The following is a 21,265-nucleotide window of genomic DNA, read 5'->3' on the forward strand; positions in this document are numbered from 1 at the left end:
CTGTTTGCAAATAAACAGAATTTTAGGTGAAATAAAAATAATAATATTTAGGTAATTTGATTTATTATTATTACCAACATTTTTCAGTATATGATAGGAGGTATATTTTCTTTTTATCACAGAAGACACGTTTACGGATTACCTACATGATCAAAAGTCTACCAGCCGAGATCAGCTAGTTTATAATCCTTCAATATTTCATTAATTATAACGAATAACTCTTCACTCAGGATGCGGCTAATTTTTTCCAAGTTGTCTTGTATGACGCTTTGAGATATGTTTTGAATGGTGTTACTGATCACGGCGTTAATGAGACTGGAGCCTGTCATTCCAGTGATACTTATCTGAAAAGTAGAGGACGAGTTTAACATCTATTCAATCAAATGTTTATCTGCCTAATTAGATAACTACCATATAACTTTATAATTAATAATAACGATAAAAATCTTAATATGTAGTTTGTACATCGTCTTATATGGGATTAGTGCTTATCTGATGATAATGATTTTATGGTATGTTGTAAATTAATTTAGTTTTGATTTTAATACTTATACCATCTATGTCTGTGTATAAAAAAGTTGTCACGGGTGGAAAGTTTAACTTACTTGAGTATCGTGAACATCGATCTTGATGTTCAATGATCTCAACACGAGGTGGCCGCCTCCGAAGATGTTTGTTCCCAAACGTGCGTCCACACCAAACTCCATACGGTTCAAGAAAACCCTGCATAAAACAAAATAAAACAATACACTCTAAAGAAACTTACTTACTTAATTAAATTCACTAGTGATGGGTTATTAAAATGATACATACCGAATGTTACCAGCAGATCGGTGTGTAAGCAACAAAGCAACTCTGGCACGGACTTCGTATCTGCCTGTAAATAACGTAATTATGAATAATATATTTCCACGATTTATGAATTTAAAATAGTGTTGTAAACTTCTGCTCCCTTGTGGGGTTGGTAACTAAGTGGTCCGTACAATGTACACGTGCAAAGATAATCTTTGCATCACCCACGTGTTGTGTTTTCACCCGCTTAAAATAGCTAAGTTATTAATGTAATTTCATAAAACTATATTCCATGATAAAAACATGTACTCGTAGTTAATATAATCGTAATAATTAATACTCACTGTTAAACTCCAAGCGGGGCACAGTAATGTGAAGGCCGAAGGTCAGTCTCAGGGGGTTCACGACGAGCCTATCAACGAGGAACCAGCGAAGACCTTCCAATCTCAAGTTCTTGGCTTCAGCTGACACACGCGCGCTACACAACAAGACAAAGTTTAGCTTCACCATGGATTTACATTACAGATCTCAGTTAAGTAATTAAGTTGATCTGCGCGCTATGGAAAGATCTACGCTTAAGATGTCTGAAGAATTGCATCAGAAATGATAGAATTCGTGCTCAAATATCTTACCCTGTAGTGGAATATCTGTAAGGTCCAAGTTGATCAATCGTTAAGGGGTCTAGAGGAGGCAGTACGGCGTTTCCGTTAATAATCACATCTCTGGCGTTTTCTAGTGCGTCCAAAATTAGGTCTTCGATGAAATTGCGCGCACCAGGCTGCGCATTTAATGCTTTGATCAGTTTCTCATCTTCTGCATTCTCAGCTCCAGATGCACTCAATTCAATAAAGATGTTTTGCACGCGGCCCTCTATAAACAGCATAAATTTAATATATTTGGCTTTAATATTTCAAATATTGCAATATTTATTTATTTTAACACTTTATTGTACACAGAAATATAAATACATAACAATTGAAAAACACAATAAAAGCATACAATGGCGGGCTTATTGCCAAAAAGCAATTTCTTCCAGCCAACCTTTGGTGGATAAAATAATAAATTATCACTGTAGTTACACAAGTGATTTTTGGTAATTGCTCCTTTGCAGTTTGGCGAGCCCTATCGTAATATGATGATCTATGTTTACAACTTACCTACAGACTCGATGTTACTTTCGAGATCTACTGTAGCTGCTAGGCTACTCGCGCAAAATAAGGCCAAAACTAAAAACACCTTCATTTTAAGTAAATATAAATTTACTTTTAACAAACAATGCATCCGATTTCACTTATATACTAATGTGTCTAATCAATCAATTAATTATCTGAGTTTAGTGATACCGACTGATAATAAAGACTTTTGAAAAGATTTCAGATTAAACTCACTTATGCATAAATAATACTTACACCTGCTCTTTCACAAAAAAGACCATAGTATGTACCTAGTTACCTGTTATGTTATAGTTATATATCATAATCACAACCTATCACGTCCCCAGTTACAGTAGTCCCCACTGCTGGGACACGGGTCTCCATACTTATAAAGTCATACCTACATAAACTTAAACAATCATCCCTTGCTCATGGTGACATTATGACATAGCATCACGAGTGTTCGGTTTCATAAATATCAATAAAACATCAATTTGGTGTCTTTTTCAAGAGGTTAATGCATCTTCATGACATTACAGAGGAGCGTCTTCTAGGTGGGTAGGTAATTGAAATTTTCGTGAAATTGGATCTAGTAGTCCTAGCCCCACTTGCGCAGACCTGGGTTAGCGAATTAACTCGGAGATATTTGACATAAGAAGGGTTAGATTATTAATTTGTCTTGCATCGCTGAAATATGAGCGCTAACCTTGGGATAAACTCTTAAATATTTAACCCCCCAATATTGGAGGGTTAAGACGCTAACCCGGCTTACGTCAAAAGAAAAGGTTTTTATCAATATTCTTGTATTCGTTGGAAATGTTTGATTATGATGATTAACTCATCATTCTTATATATTTCCCCTATCTAGCAAAGTAGCAAATGGTCCCACTAGTGAAATTAAGAGCACGATGGTGTGGTTACATACATATATGCTCACGACTATGACTAATGTAGTTACTCAGAGGTGACTCACCCACTTTTCGCTGTACATTTTTGTACTCACGTGATAGGTCGCGAGCCGTATCGCCGCTTTTGAAAGAGTGCAATGCACTTTAGGGTACACATTTAGATCACGATGTTTTTTTCACCGTAAGAGCTATGGTATACATTTTTGGAGATATTGTGTAGAGTAGGTAGAAAATAATACTCAGAGTGGACAGAATAATAATAATTTATTTACAGAAAATAAGCCTACTTATACGCGCGGTGCTAACTTAAATACTCGTGGCGTTGGGAATGCACGGGGACTCGTTCCTTTTCTGCGCTGTCGGAGGCTCTCCTCTCCGAGCTGCCGCGGTGACGGTGGTGGTCGCTGCTGCTGCTTGCTTGAGCTTGCTGAACAGTTATTTTCGGAACTCCCTCTTTGTTTCCAGAAACAGCTCTTTACAGGGCTATCTTTGCTGTTATCTAAAGCACAACTTGCAACCGCGATGTGTTCAATAAAATCAATGCTTGCTGTTGTTATTGGTTGAGTATTGTTTGCTGGTACGGTTAGATTGAAGAGAGCTGCTTATGATAAGGTTCTTGAACGTAAGTTGCCACACATTGTACTTAAATTTCAAAGAACTCATTGGTATGTCTGCGCTAGGATCCAAACACGCGCATCTTTTGTGTGAGAAGCGAGCGCTTACCCGACTGAGCTACCGCCGTTTCTTTTCAATTTTTTATAATTTTCGTAATGTATATCTACAAGGAAATCACAAATATGACACTTTGTAAACAAAATCATAACAAAATACTTGCAAAATACAAATTACTGACAGATTGCGAAAATGGAAATAGAGAGGGATAGTTTTATCCAAAGACGTGAGGTGAAAACGAGATAGAAGACAATATTTTTTACAGCAATAGAAACTTGGTCCCTTTCAGCCTGGAACGGGACATAGATTCACAGAGTTCAAAAATAAACGTCAGGTTAGCTAACTCAGGATTATTTTACATTAGCGCAATCAAAAGTCCGGGTTAAAATTTTACAAAGTTAACCCTGAGTTAGTTACCTCTGAGTTTATATTTTTAACCCTGTGATCCACGCAAGTGGGCCCTAGTAAGTTTGAGTGGGTCTAACTCTGAATAAAATTTTGTTGCGGTGAAGGTACATTTTGCTATTTGACTTTAGGTACTTTGGAAATTAATTAGACCCACCTATCACCATAGTATATATAATATTAACAATTTCAACATGTCATTGTATTAAACATTTGTTTTGTTATCTTTATCAGATTGCAAGTCAAATCAAGAAAGTCTAAACTGGGTTCAATGGTTCGACCAAACCAACATGTGAATACAAAGAAATAATATGTATGAAAAGGCGGTAGTTACTTGTTAAGTACCTACTGATACATTTTTAAATAATTTCTTTAGCAAGAGGCGGTTGTGTCTAAAATACATAAGTACTTCCTAATGTTTAACTATTATTTTTAATGGATTAACAAAGCTCTTATGTATTATGAATGTTATCGTTTTCGTAAAATCGGAGTGTACCTACTAGGATTATTTTCCGATCGCAGATCACTGTGTGCTCAGAATAATAATCAGCCGTCACAAGTCACACCACATGTCAGTGTCATGTACAGAACACATTTACGTTCTATCTGTCATGTCAAAAAGCCGACTGCCGTCATGCCGTGCATGCCTCAATCTCAAAATAGAAAATAATTTTAGATTTCAACTGTGATCACATTGACCAAATTAATTGAAATTAAGATCACCTGCACCGTAATTTAATGTCAGTAGTTACGGAGCACATAGTGCTCAATATATAGCCATGGGAGGCAACTTTGTGCAAGAAACCTTACATCAAGTGAAAAAGATGTTTTCGTGGACCTTCTTGAAGAATTTGATGCTCAACCCTGCACAGTTACCATTCGTAGCATGTCTCATACTTGTGGCGGAGTTAATCTTAAATATATTGGTGGTAGAAAGGGTGCCATACACTGAAATAGACTGGAAAGCTTACATGCAAGAATGTGAAGGATTTTTGAATGGAACACTTGATTACAGCAAACTGAGAGGTGACACTGGACCGCTCGTGTATCCAGCAGGCTTCGTCTACATCTATTCGATGCTGTACTATATTACCAATCAAGGAGAAAACGTCAGGCTGGCCCAATATATATTTATTGCTATCTATCTCCTTCAGCTTGTGTTTGTGCTTAGAATTTATATCAAGACCAGGAAAGTTCCACCTTATGTGCTCATTATAACAATTCTTACTTCATACCGAATCCATTCTATATTTGTTTTACGATTATTTAATGATCCAATTGCTGTTTTGCTGCTGTATGTGGCACTTAATTTCTTCATGGAATCAAAATGGTCTATTGGTAGCATATTTTATAGTTTAGGAGTGTCAGTTAAAATGAACATATTACTGTATGCACCTGCATTATTTTTCTTCTATTTGATTAACTTAGGTATGAAGGACACTATCAAACAACTATTTATTTGTGGCATCATACAACTAGCTTTAGGTTTACCCTTTTTAATAGGTAATCCCATTGCATACTTGAAGGGGAGCTTTGACTTGGGGCGTGTGTTCGATCACCAGTGGACTGTTAATTATAGATTTTTGGATGTGGAAACCTTTGAAAACAAATGTTTTCATTTGACACTATTGGCTGTTCACATTCTGCTTTTGGTATTATTTATGCCGATGTGTGCCAAATACTTCCAAAGTTATTGTCGGCTGCGGTATGTTCAGAAGCAAGTGCAGCCTCAAATTGATGCTAAGAATCAGCAGGTGAAGGGAAAGTCGAAACTGAAAAAGAGTGTAAAGATAAACCCTAGCCAGAAAGAGGAAGAAATACTAAGTAAAGAACAAGAAGATTTCTTGCGTTCTTTTGAGTCCTCCATTGCCAAGCAGTCAGGAAAGGGAGTGAAAAAGTCATCCAAAGCCCCTAAACCAGTAGAAGTTGAGCCTTCATTCTATAGCATCAACTATGATATTGTATCACAACTGTTCATTCTGCCTATGTTTATTGTGAACTTTATTGGAGTAGTATGTGCGAGGAGTCTGCATTACCAGTTCTATTCTTGGTATTTCCACAGTCTGCCCTACCTGTTGTGGTCCAACAACTACTCAACTATGGTGCGGTTCTTCATTCTCGCTCTGATAGAGATGTGCTGGAACACATACCCGAGCACCAGCTTCACCAGTGCCCTTCTCCATGTCTGCCATGTTGCTGTGCTCTTTGGAGTTTATAAAAAGATATCATCAGAATTGAGAATGGCTTCCAAAGTGGAATAAAAAGTAACATCAAAGTTTTAAGGATTTTTTTTGTTAGAAGTGCTTAATGTGTGAAGAAATCGGATTGTTAATTATTTTTTATTGTAGTTTTTAAGTAGGTAGCAATAAATTATAAGATAAAATGATTGTAAGTTTTTTACATTAATAAATTTTATAGAATTTACATCATCTTTACTTATTTCCCATATCTAATACGCTTGCAAGTCTCACGCTTTTACTATTGATTGTAACCCTAGAACTGACCGCACATCGTCTTTCATATGTAGGTATCTTATATGAAAATACATGGCTCACAGAGCGCCCCTGCATTGTGTGCGATAGATGTAAAACGTATTGGTACGGAGATGATAATTTTGCGCTTCTGTGTTCCATCATAATGCACATGTTCTATATCCAGGGCCTTTGTATCAAACCTGAGACCTACGGTCCATTAGAAAGTCTTCTATTTGTACAACGCCTATACATTAATTATTAATCTATTCATAAAATGTTTATAGAAGTTTAGGATTTCCATGTTTGAACAAGTAAAACAACAGTATAAGCGCTTTTGAGATTGTTTATTATGAATCATATTAATACAACTAAACAAAGGAAAATCTATAGTCTTAAATTTAGAAGAGGCGCGTAAATACTTCCTCTGTTATCACAAAACACACCATTGCTTGGACTCCACGCCTCCCTATTTCCAAGCTTACCCAAACTAATTTAGCAAGTACCCATCATACTCTATGATCTTATATAATTTTACTATATAACAAAGCTATATAAACAGATTAAAATATTCTTGAATATTTTGAGTCTCTCAACGTCACGCCACCATTTATTCGCCTTCAGCAAAATAAATAATAAATAACGTAAGTACATCAGGAACGAAACCAAATGCACTTTTGTATTATTAGGCCTATATGGCAAAACATAAAGAGAATGAAATAAAAAATATTATGGTATATAAATAAAAAAGTTCAAGAAAAAATATTACTAGAGATTTAAATTGATGCATCGCTTTTCACACCCAGCGTTGACTGAACCGAGTGTGCATGTCCACTAATGATATATCCCAAGTTAATGAGGCGTAAAACTGTAACATACGAGTGTACTTGTGCGGACTGCGTCGTCGGAGAGCGTTTCGTAACGTCAAATTTCATTGAATATTACTTATTCAGTCAAAATTTCCCAGTCACATATTAACGTCAGAATACAATAGAAACGAATTAGAGAACGCTATAAATACACATTATTATCTTTAACCGTATATAGTAAGTTACGTAGTTATAAATATACTGGGACCGTTAGATATCCGTGAACACTAGTAGGAGATTGACCGAGTCGTACATGACTGGGCTTACGAGCTAGAATGTAGGAGAGAGATTAGACGAAGCCGAAGTTCTTCGTCTTGATGGCGAGCAGCAGCTTGTGCTTGAGCACGTGGCGCGAGGAGTAGAGCGGGATGTAGAGACGCGAGATGCAGGTGTTGGCCGTCGGGAGGTGCGCGTCGTCCGCCGGCCGGATCGTCACGGACGGCATCGGCTGGAAGCCCTCCTCCGACGCGGGCAGCGCCGGCGAGCCCGTCCAGAAGTATACCTGCGTATTGAAACCACCCTGTTAGTAGGTATTCTAGACTTAAATAAATGATGATCGAAAAGAAAATAAATAAGTAATTAAACGTTCGTTGGTTCGCTTCAGATAGTTAAACTGAATAAAGTTTAACTATCTGAAGTTGAGGCTTCTTCAGATATTCATAATCATAATCATAATTTATTTCATTTTCATTTACAGAGGTACAGTATATAATATAAAAATTTAAATATTAATTAGGCTATATTGAATGTGGTCTGTATATACATTCTATTCGTCTCTGTTCCCTACACTAGGTAATCCTGTATTGTAGGGTCACAGCGGTTTACAATGGTGTGACAAGTAACAGTTAACTTTAATTATAAACTGAATTAACTTAAATTATGTTAACAACGATAACTTCTATCATAACATAGCTCTTTTAGGTAAGAGGTAAGTATGTTAAATTTGAATATAAACTTATCATGCGTTTTTTGTGCAAATACACTCATTCATTCATTAATATAATTTAAATAAAAATATGCAATTCAATTTTAGTAATAGACACAAAATTATAAATAATAGGTATTAAAAGAGAATAATTTAAATACATGCATTGTTGAGTGGAGAGTAACTATATTATGAGTGTTTGCGTGCGTGCGTGTGTGTGTGTGTGTGTGTGTGTGTGTGTGTGTGTGTGTGTGTGTGTGTGAGTGTGTGTGAGTGTGTGTGTGAGTGTTGTGTGTGTGTGTGTGTGTGTGTGTTTATGAGTGTGTGTGTGTGTGTGTGTGTGTGTGTACCTATGCGTGTATGGCTCGTGCTAGTAACTTGTTTTAAGGAATTCCTCTGTCTCTAGGTAGTTCTTTTCTGAAAGGAAGTTGTGGATTTGTTTGGCACAATGGGTACGTGTTAGATTTAATAGATTTAATGTTTTACTCAGTTGGTTGTAAATGAAAGGTCCTAGGAAGGAGTGTTTTTTTTGGGCAAAAACAGTGTGAGTCGATGGCATAATAAAGATACGATCTGTTCTTCTTTGAGTATTCATTTTAACTTTCATTTCATCAAGGTTAATGGTACAGTGTTGTTTTATTATTAAATGTTTTATATATAGTTGGCGAACTGACAACACTGAGCAGTCATTGTATAGTTGAGTTGTGGCGTAACGTCTGGGTTTAAAAAACATCACTTTTAGAAGGAGGCGCTGAGCGCGCTCCAGCGGGAGCATATGCGTCTGAGCTGCGGCACCCCATGCTGTGATGCAGTAGCCAAGTATGGACTGGGCGAGAGCGTAGTAGACCATCATTAATACATCACGATCTGCCACATGCCTGAGCTTTTTAAAGATGCGGATCAATTTGCGAGTTCTACCACAGAGGATTCGGATATGCTCAGACCAGTTAAGTTTTTCATCGATGATTACACCAAGATATTTTATTGAAGATTTCCGCTCTAATACAGGGCAACTACAGCTCAGTGTGTTACTGCACCCGTGCAACACCAGGTCTAGGTTACTTGATGGGAGCGAACGTGCAGTGATTGCAAAGGTGATGTATTTTGTCTTAGTTGTGTTTGCAGTCAGTAAGTTATCTTGGAGCCAAGCAGAAACTTTTCGCAAACCTTCGTTAGAGTGTTGCTGAACATCTGCCCAAGATGGCCCATGAAACAAGAGAACTGTGTCGTCAGCAAAGGTAATTACTTGGCCATTTGTGATGGTCATCTTACACAGTTCATTAATGTACACGAGGAACAGTGTGGGGCCCAGTATACTTCCCTGTGGCACTCCAAAATTAACAACAGCATAGTCACCCTCGTCATTACCAATCTTCACTTTCTGTTTTCTGTTTGAGAGGTAACTCTGAAACCACAGCAAGGGCAGACCACGGATTCCAATACTTTCCAGTTTTGCCAACAGTATGGGGATGGACACGGTATCAAACGCTTTGGCAAAGTCCAAGAAAACGCCTAAACACCTCTCCCCCCTGTCGAGTTTACTGGTAACAAAACTGGTGAGTTGAGTAACTGCATCTTCAGTTGACCGTTTCATCCTGAACCCAAATTGGTTGTTGGATAAGATATTTCTGGACTCCAGGAAGTTTTTCAGCCTTTTATTTACCAGTTTCTCCAATATTTTAGAAAGTGCCGGTAAAAGAGATATAGGCCTGTAGTTTGATACGTCATCTCCATCCCCGCCCTTGTGAATAGGACGGATTGCAGATACCTTTAAAGCATCAGGCACTACTCCAGTATCAATGCTGAGGGTACATATTTTAGTTATAGGCATCAGCAATGAGTCATGAGCAAGTTTAATCAGCCTATTTGATATCCTGTCCACTCCAGGAGCCGAGTCACTCTTAAGGGATTTTATCATTGAGCTAATTTCGAATTCATCAGGTGGTAGGAGCAAGAACGAGTCCAAGGCACATCCATCCGATTTAATTTTGTGGGCCAACTCAGTTTCTGTGCATTTTGTATTGGACAAGATGTTGTGTGCTAATGTAGATCCAATAGTCGAAAAGTATTCATTCGTTTTGTTTAGTGAATCGTTCACATCCATTCCCTTTTTTAATAATCCATCAGAGTTATTAGACTTATTATTGGTGTTGCATATTCTCTTAACTTGTTTCCAAACTCCTTTACTATCACCTCCTTGTTTCTTTAACTCGGCCTGGTCGTATAAGTTTTTAGATTTTCTTATGGCTGCTTTGCATATATTTCTATAATCTAGATAGGTTTTTCTGAGAGTGGCATCTTTGGGATTATTTCTTACTTTATTGTGCAGTTTATCTCGCTTAGCTATAGATTTCATTAGCCCAACTGTTACCCATGGGCATATATTTTGCCTTGATCGTGGTATAGGAGTTATTGTAGTATTGTGTGCTATTAAATTGGATACGATGGTTATAAATTTATCAGTTATTTCATTTACGTTCTCAGAGTTGAGTACCTCGTCCCATTGTATTGTTTCCAACTCCTGACAGATGGCGTTATAATTAATTTTTGTTTTAGTTTTATTTTTATGGGCAATACATATAGTGCGGGATTCAGTGCAGAGGATGACAGGTGAATGGTCTGTAATCGAGGGTGGCAGAACTACTACTGTAGACTCATTCATGGACTTGATCATGCAGTGGTCAAGACAAGTATTGCTAGGATCCCGAGTTGGAAATTGGTGACCTGGGAGCAAACCATGCGTGGCCAGCATATTGAGATAGTAAGAGGCATCAATTTCATTATTGTTATTATGTTTTATGTCAAGGTTTACGTCTCCAAGAATGAATACGTTAGGAAACATTTTGTATTTATCAAGGATAAGGTCCAGTTCGTCACAGAATTCGGATAGTTTCCTATTAAATGGTGGTCTATATATAGCTATGAATGCATATTGCAGATCATCGGACTCATCAAGTGTCTGTATGAAGGGTCCTCCTGTAGAGTGATGCATAAAGGCCGTCTCACTGATCCCATCCCAGTGACTTCAGGTGTTAAGCAAGGGTGTCTGCTGTCTCCGCTCCTGTTCCTTATTGTTCTAGACGACGTGATGTGTAGAGTGACTTGCAAATGCCAAAGGGGCTTACCCTGGTCTGAGAATAAGCACTTGGAAGACATAGATTTTGCAGACGACCTGTGCTTGTTCTCTACAAGTCGTTCTGACCTCCAGTCCAAAACAAACGACCTTGCCACGGAAGCGGCGAAAGAAGGTCTTCGCATCAATATTGGGAAAACCAAGGAGATGATGCGCCTTCGGTCCCTTGATGACCAGCCGCTCCAAATCAATGGCGTCGACGTTGAAAGGGTTAGCAAATTTACTTACCTGGAGGGAGTAGTAGATCCAACAGGTGGGACAGACTTGGACATAGAGAGTCGTCTGAACAAGGCAAGAGGCGCGTTTGCCCAGTTGAAACCAGTGTGGAGCTCCAGCGTCATCACCCGGCGAACAAAAGTGAGGATTTTCGAGTCTAACGTGAAGTCAGTCCTGTTATACGGTTGCGAGACATGGTTCGTTCGGAAAGACCTATCCAGCAAGCTACAAGTATTTGTCAACAAATGCTTAAGGCGAATCCTGCGGATTTACTGGCCACGAACCATTTCGAACGCGGAACTGTGGAGACTGACCAAGCAGAAACCTATCGACCAAGAAATCCTCATTAGAAAATGGAGGTGGCTGGGGCATACCCTTAGAAGACCTGGAGAAACTCCTTCGAAGCGCATACTCACCTGGCAGCCACCTGGAAGCCGTAAAAGAGGCCGCCCAAAAACAACCTGGCGACGTTCTGTGGAGAGTGAGGCAAAGGTTATGAGGATGGAGTGGGAGGATCTCGCAGCCGCTGCCCAAGATCGAGTCAGATGGAGAAATCTTCTCAAAGCCCTTTGTCCCTGCTGAGGGACGTCAGGATGGATGTATGTATGTATGTATGCATATTCCTTACCAAGTGTGATAGCCAGGCAATTAGTGTTTGGAATTTTCTCTTCAATGACTTTGTAATTTTGTAGGGAATGTTTAATAAAAATAACTATGCCATCATTTTGGTTAATGTAATTGCTAGAAGTAAAGATATCATATCCCGGAATTTGAGGAAGATTATTTTGTTGTTGTGAAAGCCAGCATTCGGTAAGAATAATGATATCGAAGTCTGAGTTTATTTGATTCAAAAGTAACACAAAGTTGTCAAAATTTTTATTACAATAAATACTACGAATGTTTAAAGATAATGCTGTAACTGTCCTATTATTAAGCTTTATGTATGTCTTGCACTGCTCGGGTTCGGATAAGTAGAAGGATCGAGACACATTGACTTCGTCAATGCTCGGTCCTATATCCCTGAGATTGTTCATGATTTTTAATATGATTTATAAAGAACCTGGAACGAACTTGTTTCCAGGAGCATGTTATCTTGTAAGATTTGAACCCGGCAAGTGCTCTGTGTTGGAGTTGAACATACATAGAATTTTTTTTGGATTGGAATTGGATATTAAGAATACGGTGTGTAAAAGGTAGTATGTGTGTAATGTGTGGGTGATTTAAAGTGTGTGAATGATTTGTGTGAGCAGTACTGGATGATGGAGATGTTGAGTGTGTGTAACAATAGTAGTGCATGCTTACAAAATAGGTTATTAAAGACAAAATTACATAAAACAAGCAAGTAATCAATTCATTTTTGCATAGTCATTTGGAATTGGGTGCTAAATTATTGATATCTTCCAATTGTTTCTCATTAGCGATTAATATGTATGGTGCATTGTCATCTTTTCTGAGAAACACTCTTCCGCTCGATGTCCAGCAGTATTTGTAGTCTTTGGATTTTGCATATTCACGTGAGAGATAAAATAATCTTTTTGCTTTGGCTGTCAAATGCTCTCCAACATATACCGCCTTAGAGGGCCCTTCAAGGCCAAGATGAGTTGAATTAAATTTGTCGTTTTTATTACTTGAGTTAAAAGCCTTTATTCCTTTTATTAAGTTTTTCTTGTCTATGGCAGAATTAAGATTGACGACGATTGGTTTGTTCGCCTCTGGTTTACCAGGAAGGCGCCGAATGTCTTTGATGTCTTTATTGCTTATTTCAACGTTGGCAGTTTTGGCTGTGTCTATTGCTATTTTCAACAGGTCATCAAGGTTTTCTTTAGGTTTCGTAGGTACATTCCGAATTTCTAATAGCGTAAGAGAGGCTTGTCTGTCTAGTTCTTCAATTTTACTCTCAATAAGACTTATTTGCTTGTCGTTTGCAGAACAATTCTCTTCAAGTGTGCTTACTTTAATTGATACATCATCTAGTTTAGTAGATAAATTATCCACGCACTTTTCAATTGAATCAGTAGATTTTTGAAGCAATATGTTTTGTGATTTGATCTCACTTATAATTGCGTGCATGTCCTCTATGACTTCCTTGTGTTTAGCGGAGTTGGTATTTAATGATTCTTGTAGTGATTGAATTTTATTGTTTTGTACTTCAAATAGATTTCTCATTTCCGACATGAACGCATTCATTCCCATTTCCATATTTAGGCTATCTTCATGTTTTCTCTTCATCCTATTCCTATAAGCAATGTTATGTTGGTCAAACGGGGTTGATGCAGTATCAAGCGTGTCGCTGTTAGCCATTTTTGATTCGTCTGATTTTTCGTTTAATTCCATATCACCTTGAGGTTGAGGCGTCGTTGGTGGTGAACGCTGCAGAGGCATTAGAAAAATCACAAAAGAAAGAAACGTCGAGCCTGGGATCGAACTCGAGTTAACGTCTTGAGTGGACGGTGCGTTCGCGGCTAGACCACTGCGACAGTTGACGAAGAAGTCGAATTTCTCAACTATATGATATCAAGACGTGACCAAGCTCGAAATCAGTTACTATTCTTGCGTATTACGTTTTGTACACTGACCCTCACTCTTTAAAAATAACTTTGCTTATTTTCTTCACTTTTAGCACTATTTCACGTAAGTTTTAGTTCACTTTTAATACATATTGATAGAATCTTAGGTTTGCACTTGTTTTTACGCGTTAAATATGCGTACTTCTTCTGTTTTGATTTTTTAAAACGGAGCGTTAGGAAGTTACTTGTACACTCGGCGCGGGTAGCGGGGGGAATGATTCACTAACCAACATTGCCATACTTTGGTGTTACTCTATGCCACCCAATAGACTACTACACACCGATCTCAATCCACTTCGAAAACTCGCTATCAATCCACTAACCAGATCCTGTCGCTCTAGATGCGTCATCTTGTCTACGATGGCCCAGAGCCAGCGCTTGAACCGCGCGAGGCGCTCGGGCGGCTCCCCGCTCTCGTCGTTGAAGCTGGTGTAGGAGACCAGCGCGGCCACGTTGATGTCGCCGACGCCGTTCAGCAGCAGCCGCAGGTCCTCCGCCGTCAGCCCCTCCAGCGCCGACTCGGGCAGCACGTCCAGCACGCCCACGCGCATCGCCTAAAGAAGATAGTTACTTAGTGAATTAATTCATCAGCTTTTTTAATGCTCGTTAATAAATTGCATGTGAAACAGCCATCACGGGAGTGAACATCATCAACAAACACAAATTAACACCACTCTTCTCGTTCAGTCACTACTGGCTCGCTGCACCATTTCGGGGTACTCCTTATCATTGTCTCTCTGTCATTACTGGATCAACTTGTATCATAGCTCGTCAGTAATTGAAGCCTGCCCCCGTGTTGCAAAAGGCTGGTAAAGATTTGATGCATAAAGCAATAGCTACTTATCGCATCCAGTTTCTTGTTTTGGGCGACCCATAGGCTGAAGATGATGGCGTAGTCACTGACCTCAAGCGCCTTCTCCTGCGACAGCAGCATCCGGTGCTGCGCGTACTTGCGCACGTAGTCGTACACGTTGAGCGCGGTGACCTCGAGCTCGCGCCCGCCGCCCGCCAGCTCCACGCAGCCGCCGCCCTCCTCCTCGCACATCTCCAGGCTAGGAACGACATGACAGAGTTAATACGTACAGAGGCGACTCTTCAAATACAACTACAGCCTCATAGGATACGGTATAGTCAAACGTAAAGTCATAACTTATGAATATTGTAAGTAAAAATTTGAGGGCGCGGTTTTTATCCGTACTCAAACAAGCTGTAACCATTAGTCGAGTGCATGTCAAAAACAGCAGAGCAGCTACAATGTATGAATTTTGTTTGTTTTATACTAATAGTTAAGATTTTTTAACGATTTGTGATTATCTATAAATCAAAAAGGCCCTTAGTGATGCAACGCAGCGTGTGCAATTTGATAATTATTAAAATGTAATTATCTGACAATCTAATACCAACATAGCTAAATTTAAAAAAGATACAAAATGATAAGAGATAGATAACAAATCTTATTTGTGTGGAGCATTGGTTTTGGTATATCACATGATTACATTTACAACAACAAAACCTTTCCTTCATTGGAAGCACGTGCCGCAGCAGTGGGGACGGATGTGATGACATTTACAATGAATATCAAATCAAACAGTACACCATATCCATCTCTCTCCATGCTCACCTAAAGTTGAGATCGAGCGCGGCGAACAGCGCGTGCGAGTCGCCCGTCTCGGCGTCCACCACCAGCTGGCGCAGCGACTCGTACACCACCGGGTCGAAGAAGGCCAGGTCGTGGAAGCGCACCGGCCGCCCCAGCATGTACTTCAGCACGTGCCGGTTCAGGAACATCGGGCACAGCTCGTTTTGTAGCAGGCATAGCCCGATTATTCTGCAAATTGGAAGGGTGTTAGTGAGAACGTTAAAACCATTATCCTATGCTACGTCTTATGACATAGTAGCTGTAATCTTAGTAAAATACTCCTGTATACAAATATATTAATCTTTAAATTTGTCCCCAAATCGTTAGCAAGGTTAAATATTTCTTTTTCAGTTTACATTTAGGCCCTGTTTCAGAATGTCTGGTTAGTTAGATAGGTGTCTAGTAGTACAGGTGTCTGCCTACCTGTAAGATAAAATGCATGCTCCCACTGTCAAAAAAATAATAACAGAGTGTGACAGCATGTATTTTACCTTACAGGTAGCCACTAACCAGACATTGTGAAACAGGAGTTCATTAGGAACAGATTAATAACAGTAAAAAGTGCACCAACCTGCCAACATTCCTAAAAGCGTTGATCCTCTCGGCAGTGGCCCTGCCCTGCCGCGGCGAGTAGTACCCTCGCTTGCCGGGCGAGTAGAACAGCGGCGCGGAGTCGTCGGCCGGCAGCGGGGGCGCGGGCGCGGCCGCCGTGGACGGGCCCGCGCCGCTGCCGCCCGCGCCGCGCTCCGATAGAGAAAACACGTCCAAGTCTGGAAGCGGGTGGTGGATTTCTTGGTTAACACCAAGAAGTTTAACGTGAGTGTGTGGCGTTTGTTGGCCTACGGTTTCGTATTCGCTGTTGCGTTTGGTATGATGGTATGTTTGATAGGTGCATGAAATAAGCTTTTTCGAGTAACGTATTAATTGTGGCAAAGGTATATCATTGGTTGTCAGCAATTAACAACCAATCTAACTCGCTAGTCTTTTGACCACGCCGAAAATCTCTAGGCCTGCTTTAGTGTTTATGACGGACGCGCTAAGAAGATTTGATATGTATTTTTTATTGTTGCTGAAATCATTATTCGTTGCCAATCTTTTGTATACTTATGACCTTTATTTGAATTATTTCTCAAAGTCATATTTAAGTATATCTAAAAACGCATCTGTAGATTTTTATTTACTGTTTGTTGCTAAGGTTGGATATTGTTATATTCATACAAAAATAGTATCGCAAGTTGTAAATGATAAACAAATCGATAGCAATGAGGTATTGGTACAAGATTGATATTAATGTCTTCATTAGCATGAGTGATGTGTGTGATCAGATATTTGTAACGTTATCTAAATTAATCCGATCTGATACACTACATATTGTTGATACTGACGCAGAAACAAACAAATGCAGTAGGCTTATGCGCCTGATTAAGCTTCATTGAACCAGTTTTATCATTGGATAACAAAATATTGCGTTTAATCAATAATTTAATAACAAAGCGATCGATTATTTGTATGATAAGAGGTTAGTTATTTACAAAGAAAACATATAAATATGATCGTCCTATCGTCTAAAAAAATTACAGGTTTATAGCCGCAAGTCGTTTAAATATGCCTATAAATATAAAATTTACAAATAACTGCACTGAACAGAAAATTACCCGCAGCACTTACTAAAGCAAAATTTTAGCAACGCGAAATCAGTAAAACGCACGTTCACAAACAAATTAGCTCAATTAAAACAAATTTCTGTCCTTTGAGGTAGCCTGCATATGTTGTGTAATTCCTCTTGTAATTTTTGTGTGTGTGCAATTAATAATAAAGAATGAAAGAAAGAGATCTTTTCATTTAATAATTAGTGTAAAAGACAAAATACTACTTTAACTCTAAGGCATAAAGTTAAATATATGGTGGCAATATTTCAGCCACAAGTTAACCTCCCACAGCCTGCTATACGCCAGCCACTCACCCAGTATAGCCTCGGAGGGGTGCATGACGATGAGGTCCATGGCCTCGCGCACCTTCTGCCGCAGCGCGTCCTCGCTGGCCAGCAGCACCAGCAGCTGCGCCGGCGTCAGCTCCAGCAGCATGCCCGTGATCTTGTACAGTCTACTACACGCCAGCCACTCACCCAGTATAGCCTCGGAGGGGTGCATGACGATGAGGTCCATGGCCTCGCGCACCTTCTGCCGCAGCGCGTCCTCGCTGGCCAGCAGCACCAGCAGCTGCGCCGGCGTCAGCTCCAGCAGCATGCCCGTGATCTTGTACAGTCTACTACACGCCAGCCACTCACCCAGTATAGCCTCGGAGGGGTGCATGACGATGAGGTCCATGGCCTCGCGCACCTTCTGCCGCAGCGCGTCCTCGCTGGCCAGCAGCACCAGCAGCTGCGCCGGCGTCAGCTCCAGCAGCATGCCCGTGATCTTGCCAGCGAAGGTTGGGTGGAGGGAGTGCACCTACGGGGCAGGGCGATTGGTAGGGTTAGATCAGAAGCTGCTACTGACAATAATAATGAAGGGTTGCCATTTGCGTGAGTCGCAGTTTACTTTGTTTTTAATCTGGTAAAATTGCTAAGCACAGTCACTTTTTTGTAGGTTCGGTAAACGTGGTATTACAAGCCAAAAGCTGCGTACACACCGGGCCAACGAACGCCCAACGAACGCCAACGGTTATCCCAACGATGGATATTAATACAGGGCAGATTGCAGAAACGAAGGCCAACGAAAAACGTTCGTTGGCGTTCGTTGGCCCGGTGTGTACGCGGCTAAAGGGAAACACAAAAAACTACTCATTCTGAACAAATTTAGCTTGAAAGCAGAAGCAAGTTTAACCGTATAACTGGAATTTTTCAGATTGACTACCTAAAAATCTGTGAATATATTTCGGTTTACAATTTACCCTTCAAAATTTACAAAACCCTGCATACTACTGAATTTGATGGTATTTTAAAGAGTATGCTAGGCCGGCGGAAATTTTCAGGTATATAATGTGGGTGGTTACCTTGGGGTAGAGTCGTTCGCCGAGTTGCGCCTGATGCAGCGTGAGGTGGTCGTTGTGCGCGCCGCCGGGCCGCTCGCCGCTGTAGCCCGCGCCCTCCGTGCCGGGCGCCGCCTGGAGAAACATACATTATGTTACTTTGGTAATACATAGTAGCCGAGGGATTTAACTTAGCATAAGAGACAGGGGCAAGCCCCCGATGTAATTAATATGGCACCTGAATCTTGTCAGCCTAGTGCCAAATTACCGGTTTGTAGATTTCCCGATAGTGCTAAGACATTGATGAAAACAAGGCATAGCAGTGTTAATGTTTGGTATTAGAAAATATTTAAACTTTTTAAATTAACCCTAGTCAACAGTTCAATAATACATAAGCGATGAAATCCACTGTAATCGACATGGAAATAACCTGTTTATCAACCCTAAAGTCCTACAAAAGTCCTTACCTGTGGTGAGTATGGTCGTGCGTCGATGCTGAGCGCGCGGCGCGGCTCGCGGGCGGCGGGTGTGCGCGCGTAGGGCCGCGCGGGCGCTCGTCGCGACGCGTCCTTTGAACGAGCCCGGGTTGCGCCGCTGCTGCTTCTGTTATAATATAGTGGAAGTTTAATGATAGGTAATGACCTCTGCCTTAGCAAATTAAATGTACAATTCAATTCACTACAATAATATACCATCCTTAAAATAATAGTATGTGCGGATTACAAATTACAATACACATAGTAAGTATACACAGAGATGCGATAAGAGAGACATAGCATGAGCCCGTTAGCTATTTATTTACATTAATTGTTTTTCTGAGCATGGCTTTGCTAGGTTCTGTATTGATCAGAATGATGCAAGCTGAATAGGTGTGATAAGAAATAGTGCTCTCTTCTATGAGAGAAACACCTTTGAGTTCAAGACGTCCGAAATACTCTGATTCTGATAGCAATATTGTGTGGAAGCCTACCTCGCTCCGCTGGTTCCGCTGCCGCCACCAGCTGCAGTTCCGGAGCCCGAGGTGCCGTTGGTGCCGCCCCCGCCCCCTCCTCCGCCACCGCCGCTGCTCGCTGCCGGCTCTAGTGGGGGCAGCTTCTCATTCGCTAGTAGCGCCTGAGGGATAGTTTGCTTGCTTTAGTCAAGTTATTTAGGCATTATAAATCAGAAAGAACAAATAACCACTATTTTATGGGGTGTAGGTAGAGGTTAATAATGCCAGCCTGATTAGATACAAAAATGTGGGATGGAAATACATGTGCAATAAATACGCAAGGAGGAATATACTATACTATATTTTAGCCTAAAGAGGCAATGTATAGTCAACAACTTGGGGCTAACGAGAACGTACGTCTGTTCACTCAACGCTCGTCATTCTTCTGAGAGTAATGATCCATTTTGTATGTACCTCAGCGACGCTGGTGTAGAAGCTGCGCGCGACGCCGCTGCCCTCGCCCGGCTCGTCGCGGAAGGTGACCTTGACGCGGTTGACGGCGAGCGGCGGCTGCGTGCTGTGCGCTCGCCGGTTCTGCCCCGCGTACGCGCTGTTCAGCTCCGCGAATGTTTGCGTGAGGAGCTTCGCGCGGTCGCGTTCCATCTGCGGGGAGAAACGAGGGATGGGTATTGATTGAGTTAGGAAAAAAGTTATATAGTATGAAACTCAGTATCAGCTTATCGTTACAAAGGCTGCTTCCACCATGGTAGAGTTCCGTGCATATAAAGGCCAGGGATATTGCAGAGATCCCACCCAGAATGGCGAGCCATCTATAGACATCCTGGGTATCCGAGAAACCTGCAAAGTCCACACATATCCACCAACCTTATGCAGCGTGAGATCCCTCTGCTGCGAGTTCCTCAGCTTCTCCATGTCTCGTCTGAACTTGACCTCCTTGACCGGGAACCCTCCCAGCTCGGCGACCACGGAGCCGGGCTCCAGGCCCACGTCCTCGGTGAACACTCGGCCGAACAGGTCGAGGGAGAGGCGCCAGCGGCCGAGTAGCAGGTCGTGCGAGACGGACGCGCCGAGTGATGGGCACGCGCGACTGGAATCAATGACGATCAGGTAACCAAATGACGATTTGTGCAATAAAAGTATAAATATTAAAGTAAAGTATAGACAGGATTCTTATACACATTCATATTCCCCCTTCTCGGCGATAGTTGGAGGGACAAAAACCTTTCAGGGCTAGTAGCACGGGGAGCATTTAAGACGTGTCATTTGCATTGCGCTCACTCACATGGATCAACCTCAAGAGCGAGCGCAACGGAGAAGTTTTGCCACGTCTTAAATGTACGTACTAGCCCTTTAGACTGTAGCTTCCATAATCTCGGCATCCCACTTATCATTGTTTTACAGGTCTAAACGTATGCATTACATGTAACAGAGTAACTCACGGTTGCGCAGGTGTGTTCAAGGCGGGTAGGTGCGGCGTGGGCGGCAGGCCCGTCGTCTCCACCGTCACGTGCGCGGATATCTCCTGCGACTCCAGCGGATCTGCCCCGCTTAGCAGCTCGCCCTAGAGAAATAATAAAGTTGGAATCTGTCTG

At 40.9% G+C, this 21,265-nt stretch overlaps 3 protein-coding genes across 3 annotated transcripts in view; 1 reads left to right on the forward strand and 2 right to left on the reverse strand.

The window, feature by feature from the left end:
* Nucleotides 1–46: 46 nt before the first annotated feature.
* Nucleotides 47–2,106, reverse strand: LOC105382454. The gene is made up of 6 exons (XM_011552340.3): nucleotides 1,950–2,106; nucleotides 1,425–1,662; nucleotides 1,137–1,270; nucleotides 814–877; nucleotides 606–723; nucleotides 47–344 (listed from the first exon to the last, which is right to left on the reverse strand). Exons 1-6 carry the CDS (start codon nucleotides 2,071–2,073, stop codon nucleotides 159–161), a joined length of 864 nt encoding a protein of 287 aa, XP_011550642.3. The 5' UTR covers nucleotides 2,074–2,106; the 3' UTR covers nucleotides 47–158.
* A 2,446-nt stretch (nucleotides 2,107–4,552) lies between these two features.
* Nucleotides 4,553–6,355, forward strand: LOC105398112 (lethal(2)neighbour of tid protein). The gene has a single exon (XM_011570167.3). The coding sequence runs from the start codon at nucleotides 4,711–4,713 to the stop codon at nucleotides 6,190–6,192; it is 1,482 nt and encodes a 493-aa protein (XP_011568469.3). The 5' UTR covers nucleotides 4,553–4,710; the 3' UTR covers nucleotides 6,193–6,355.
* Nucleotides 6,356–6,730: 375 nt separating this feature from the next.
* Nucleotides 6,731–21,265, reverse strand: part of LOC105398172 (E3 ubiquitin-protein ligase UBR5) — a 42,498-nt gene continuing 27,963 nt past the window's right edge. Inside the window, exons 39-50 of the mRNA XM_048625990.1 lie at nucleotides 21,113–21,234; nucleotides 20,538–20,760; nucleotides 20,127–20,315; nucleotides 19,692–19,834; nucleotides 19,189–19,324; nucleotides 18,746–18,856; nucleotides 18,039–18,201; nucleotides 16,323–16,521; nucleotides 15,734–15,940; nucleotides 15,017–15,164; nucleotides 14,436–14,666; nucleotides 6,731–7,773 (exon numbers count right to left, since the gene is read on the reverse strand). Coding sequence (XP_048481947.1) covers nucleotides 7,561–7,773; nucleotides 14,436–14,666; nucleotides 15,017–15,164; nucleotides 15,734–15,940; nucleotides 16,323–16,521; nucleotides 18,039–18,201; nucleotides 18,746–18,856; nucleotides 19,189–19,324; nucleotides 19,692–19,834; nucleotides 20,127–20,315; nucleotides 20,538–20,760; nucleotides 21,113–21,234 — 2,085 coding nt within the window. The 3' untranslated portion in view covers nucleotides 6,731–7,560. The remainder of the gene's footprint in view (nucleotides 7,774–14,435; nucleotides 14,667–15,016; nucleotides 15,165–15,733; nucleotides 15,941–16,322; nucleotides 16,522–18,038; nucleotides 18,202–18,745; nucleotides 18,857–19,188; nucleotides 19,325–19,691; nucleotides 19,835–20,126; nucleotides 20,316–20,537; nucleotides 20,761–21,112; nucleotides 21,235–21,265) is intronic.

This window comes from Plutella xylostella, chromosome 15, assembly GCF_932276165.1.
Source record: "Plutella xylostella chromosome 15, ilPluXylo3.1, whole genome shotgun sequence".
NCBI classification, from domain to species: domain Eukaryota; kingdom Metazoa; phylum Arthropoda; class Insecta; order Lepidoptera; family Plutellidae; genus Plutella; species Plutella xylostella.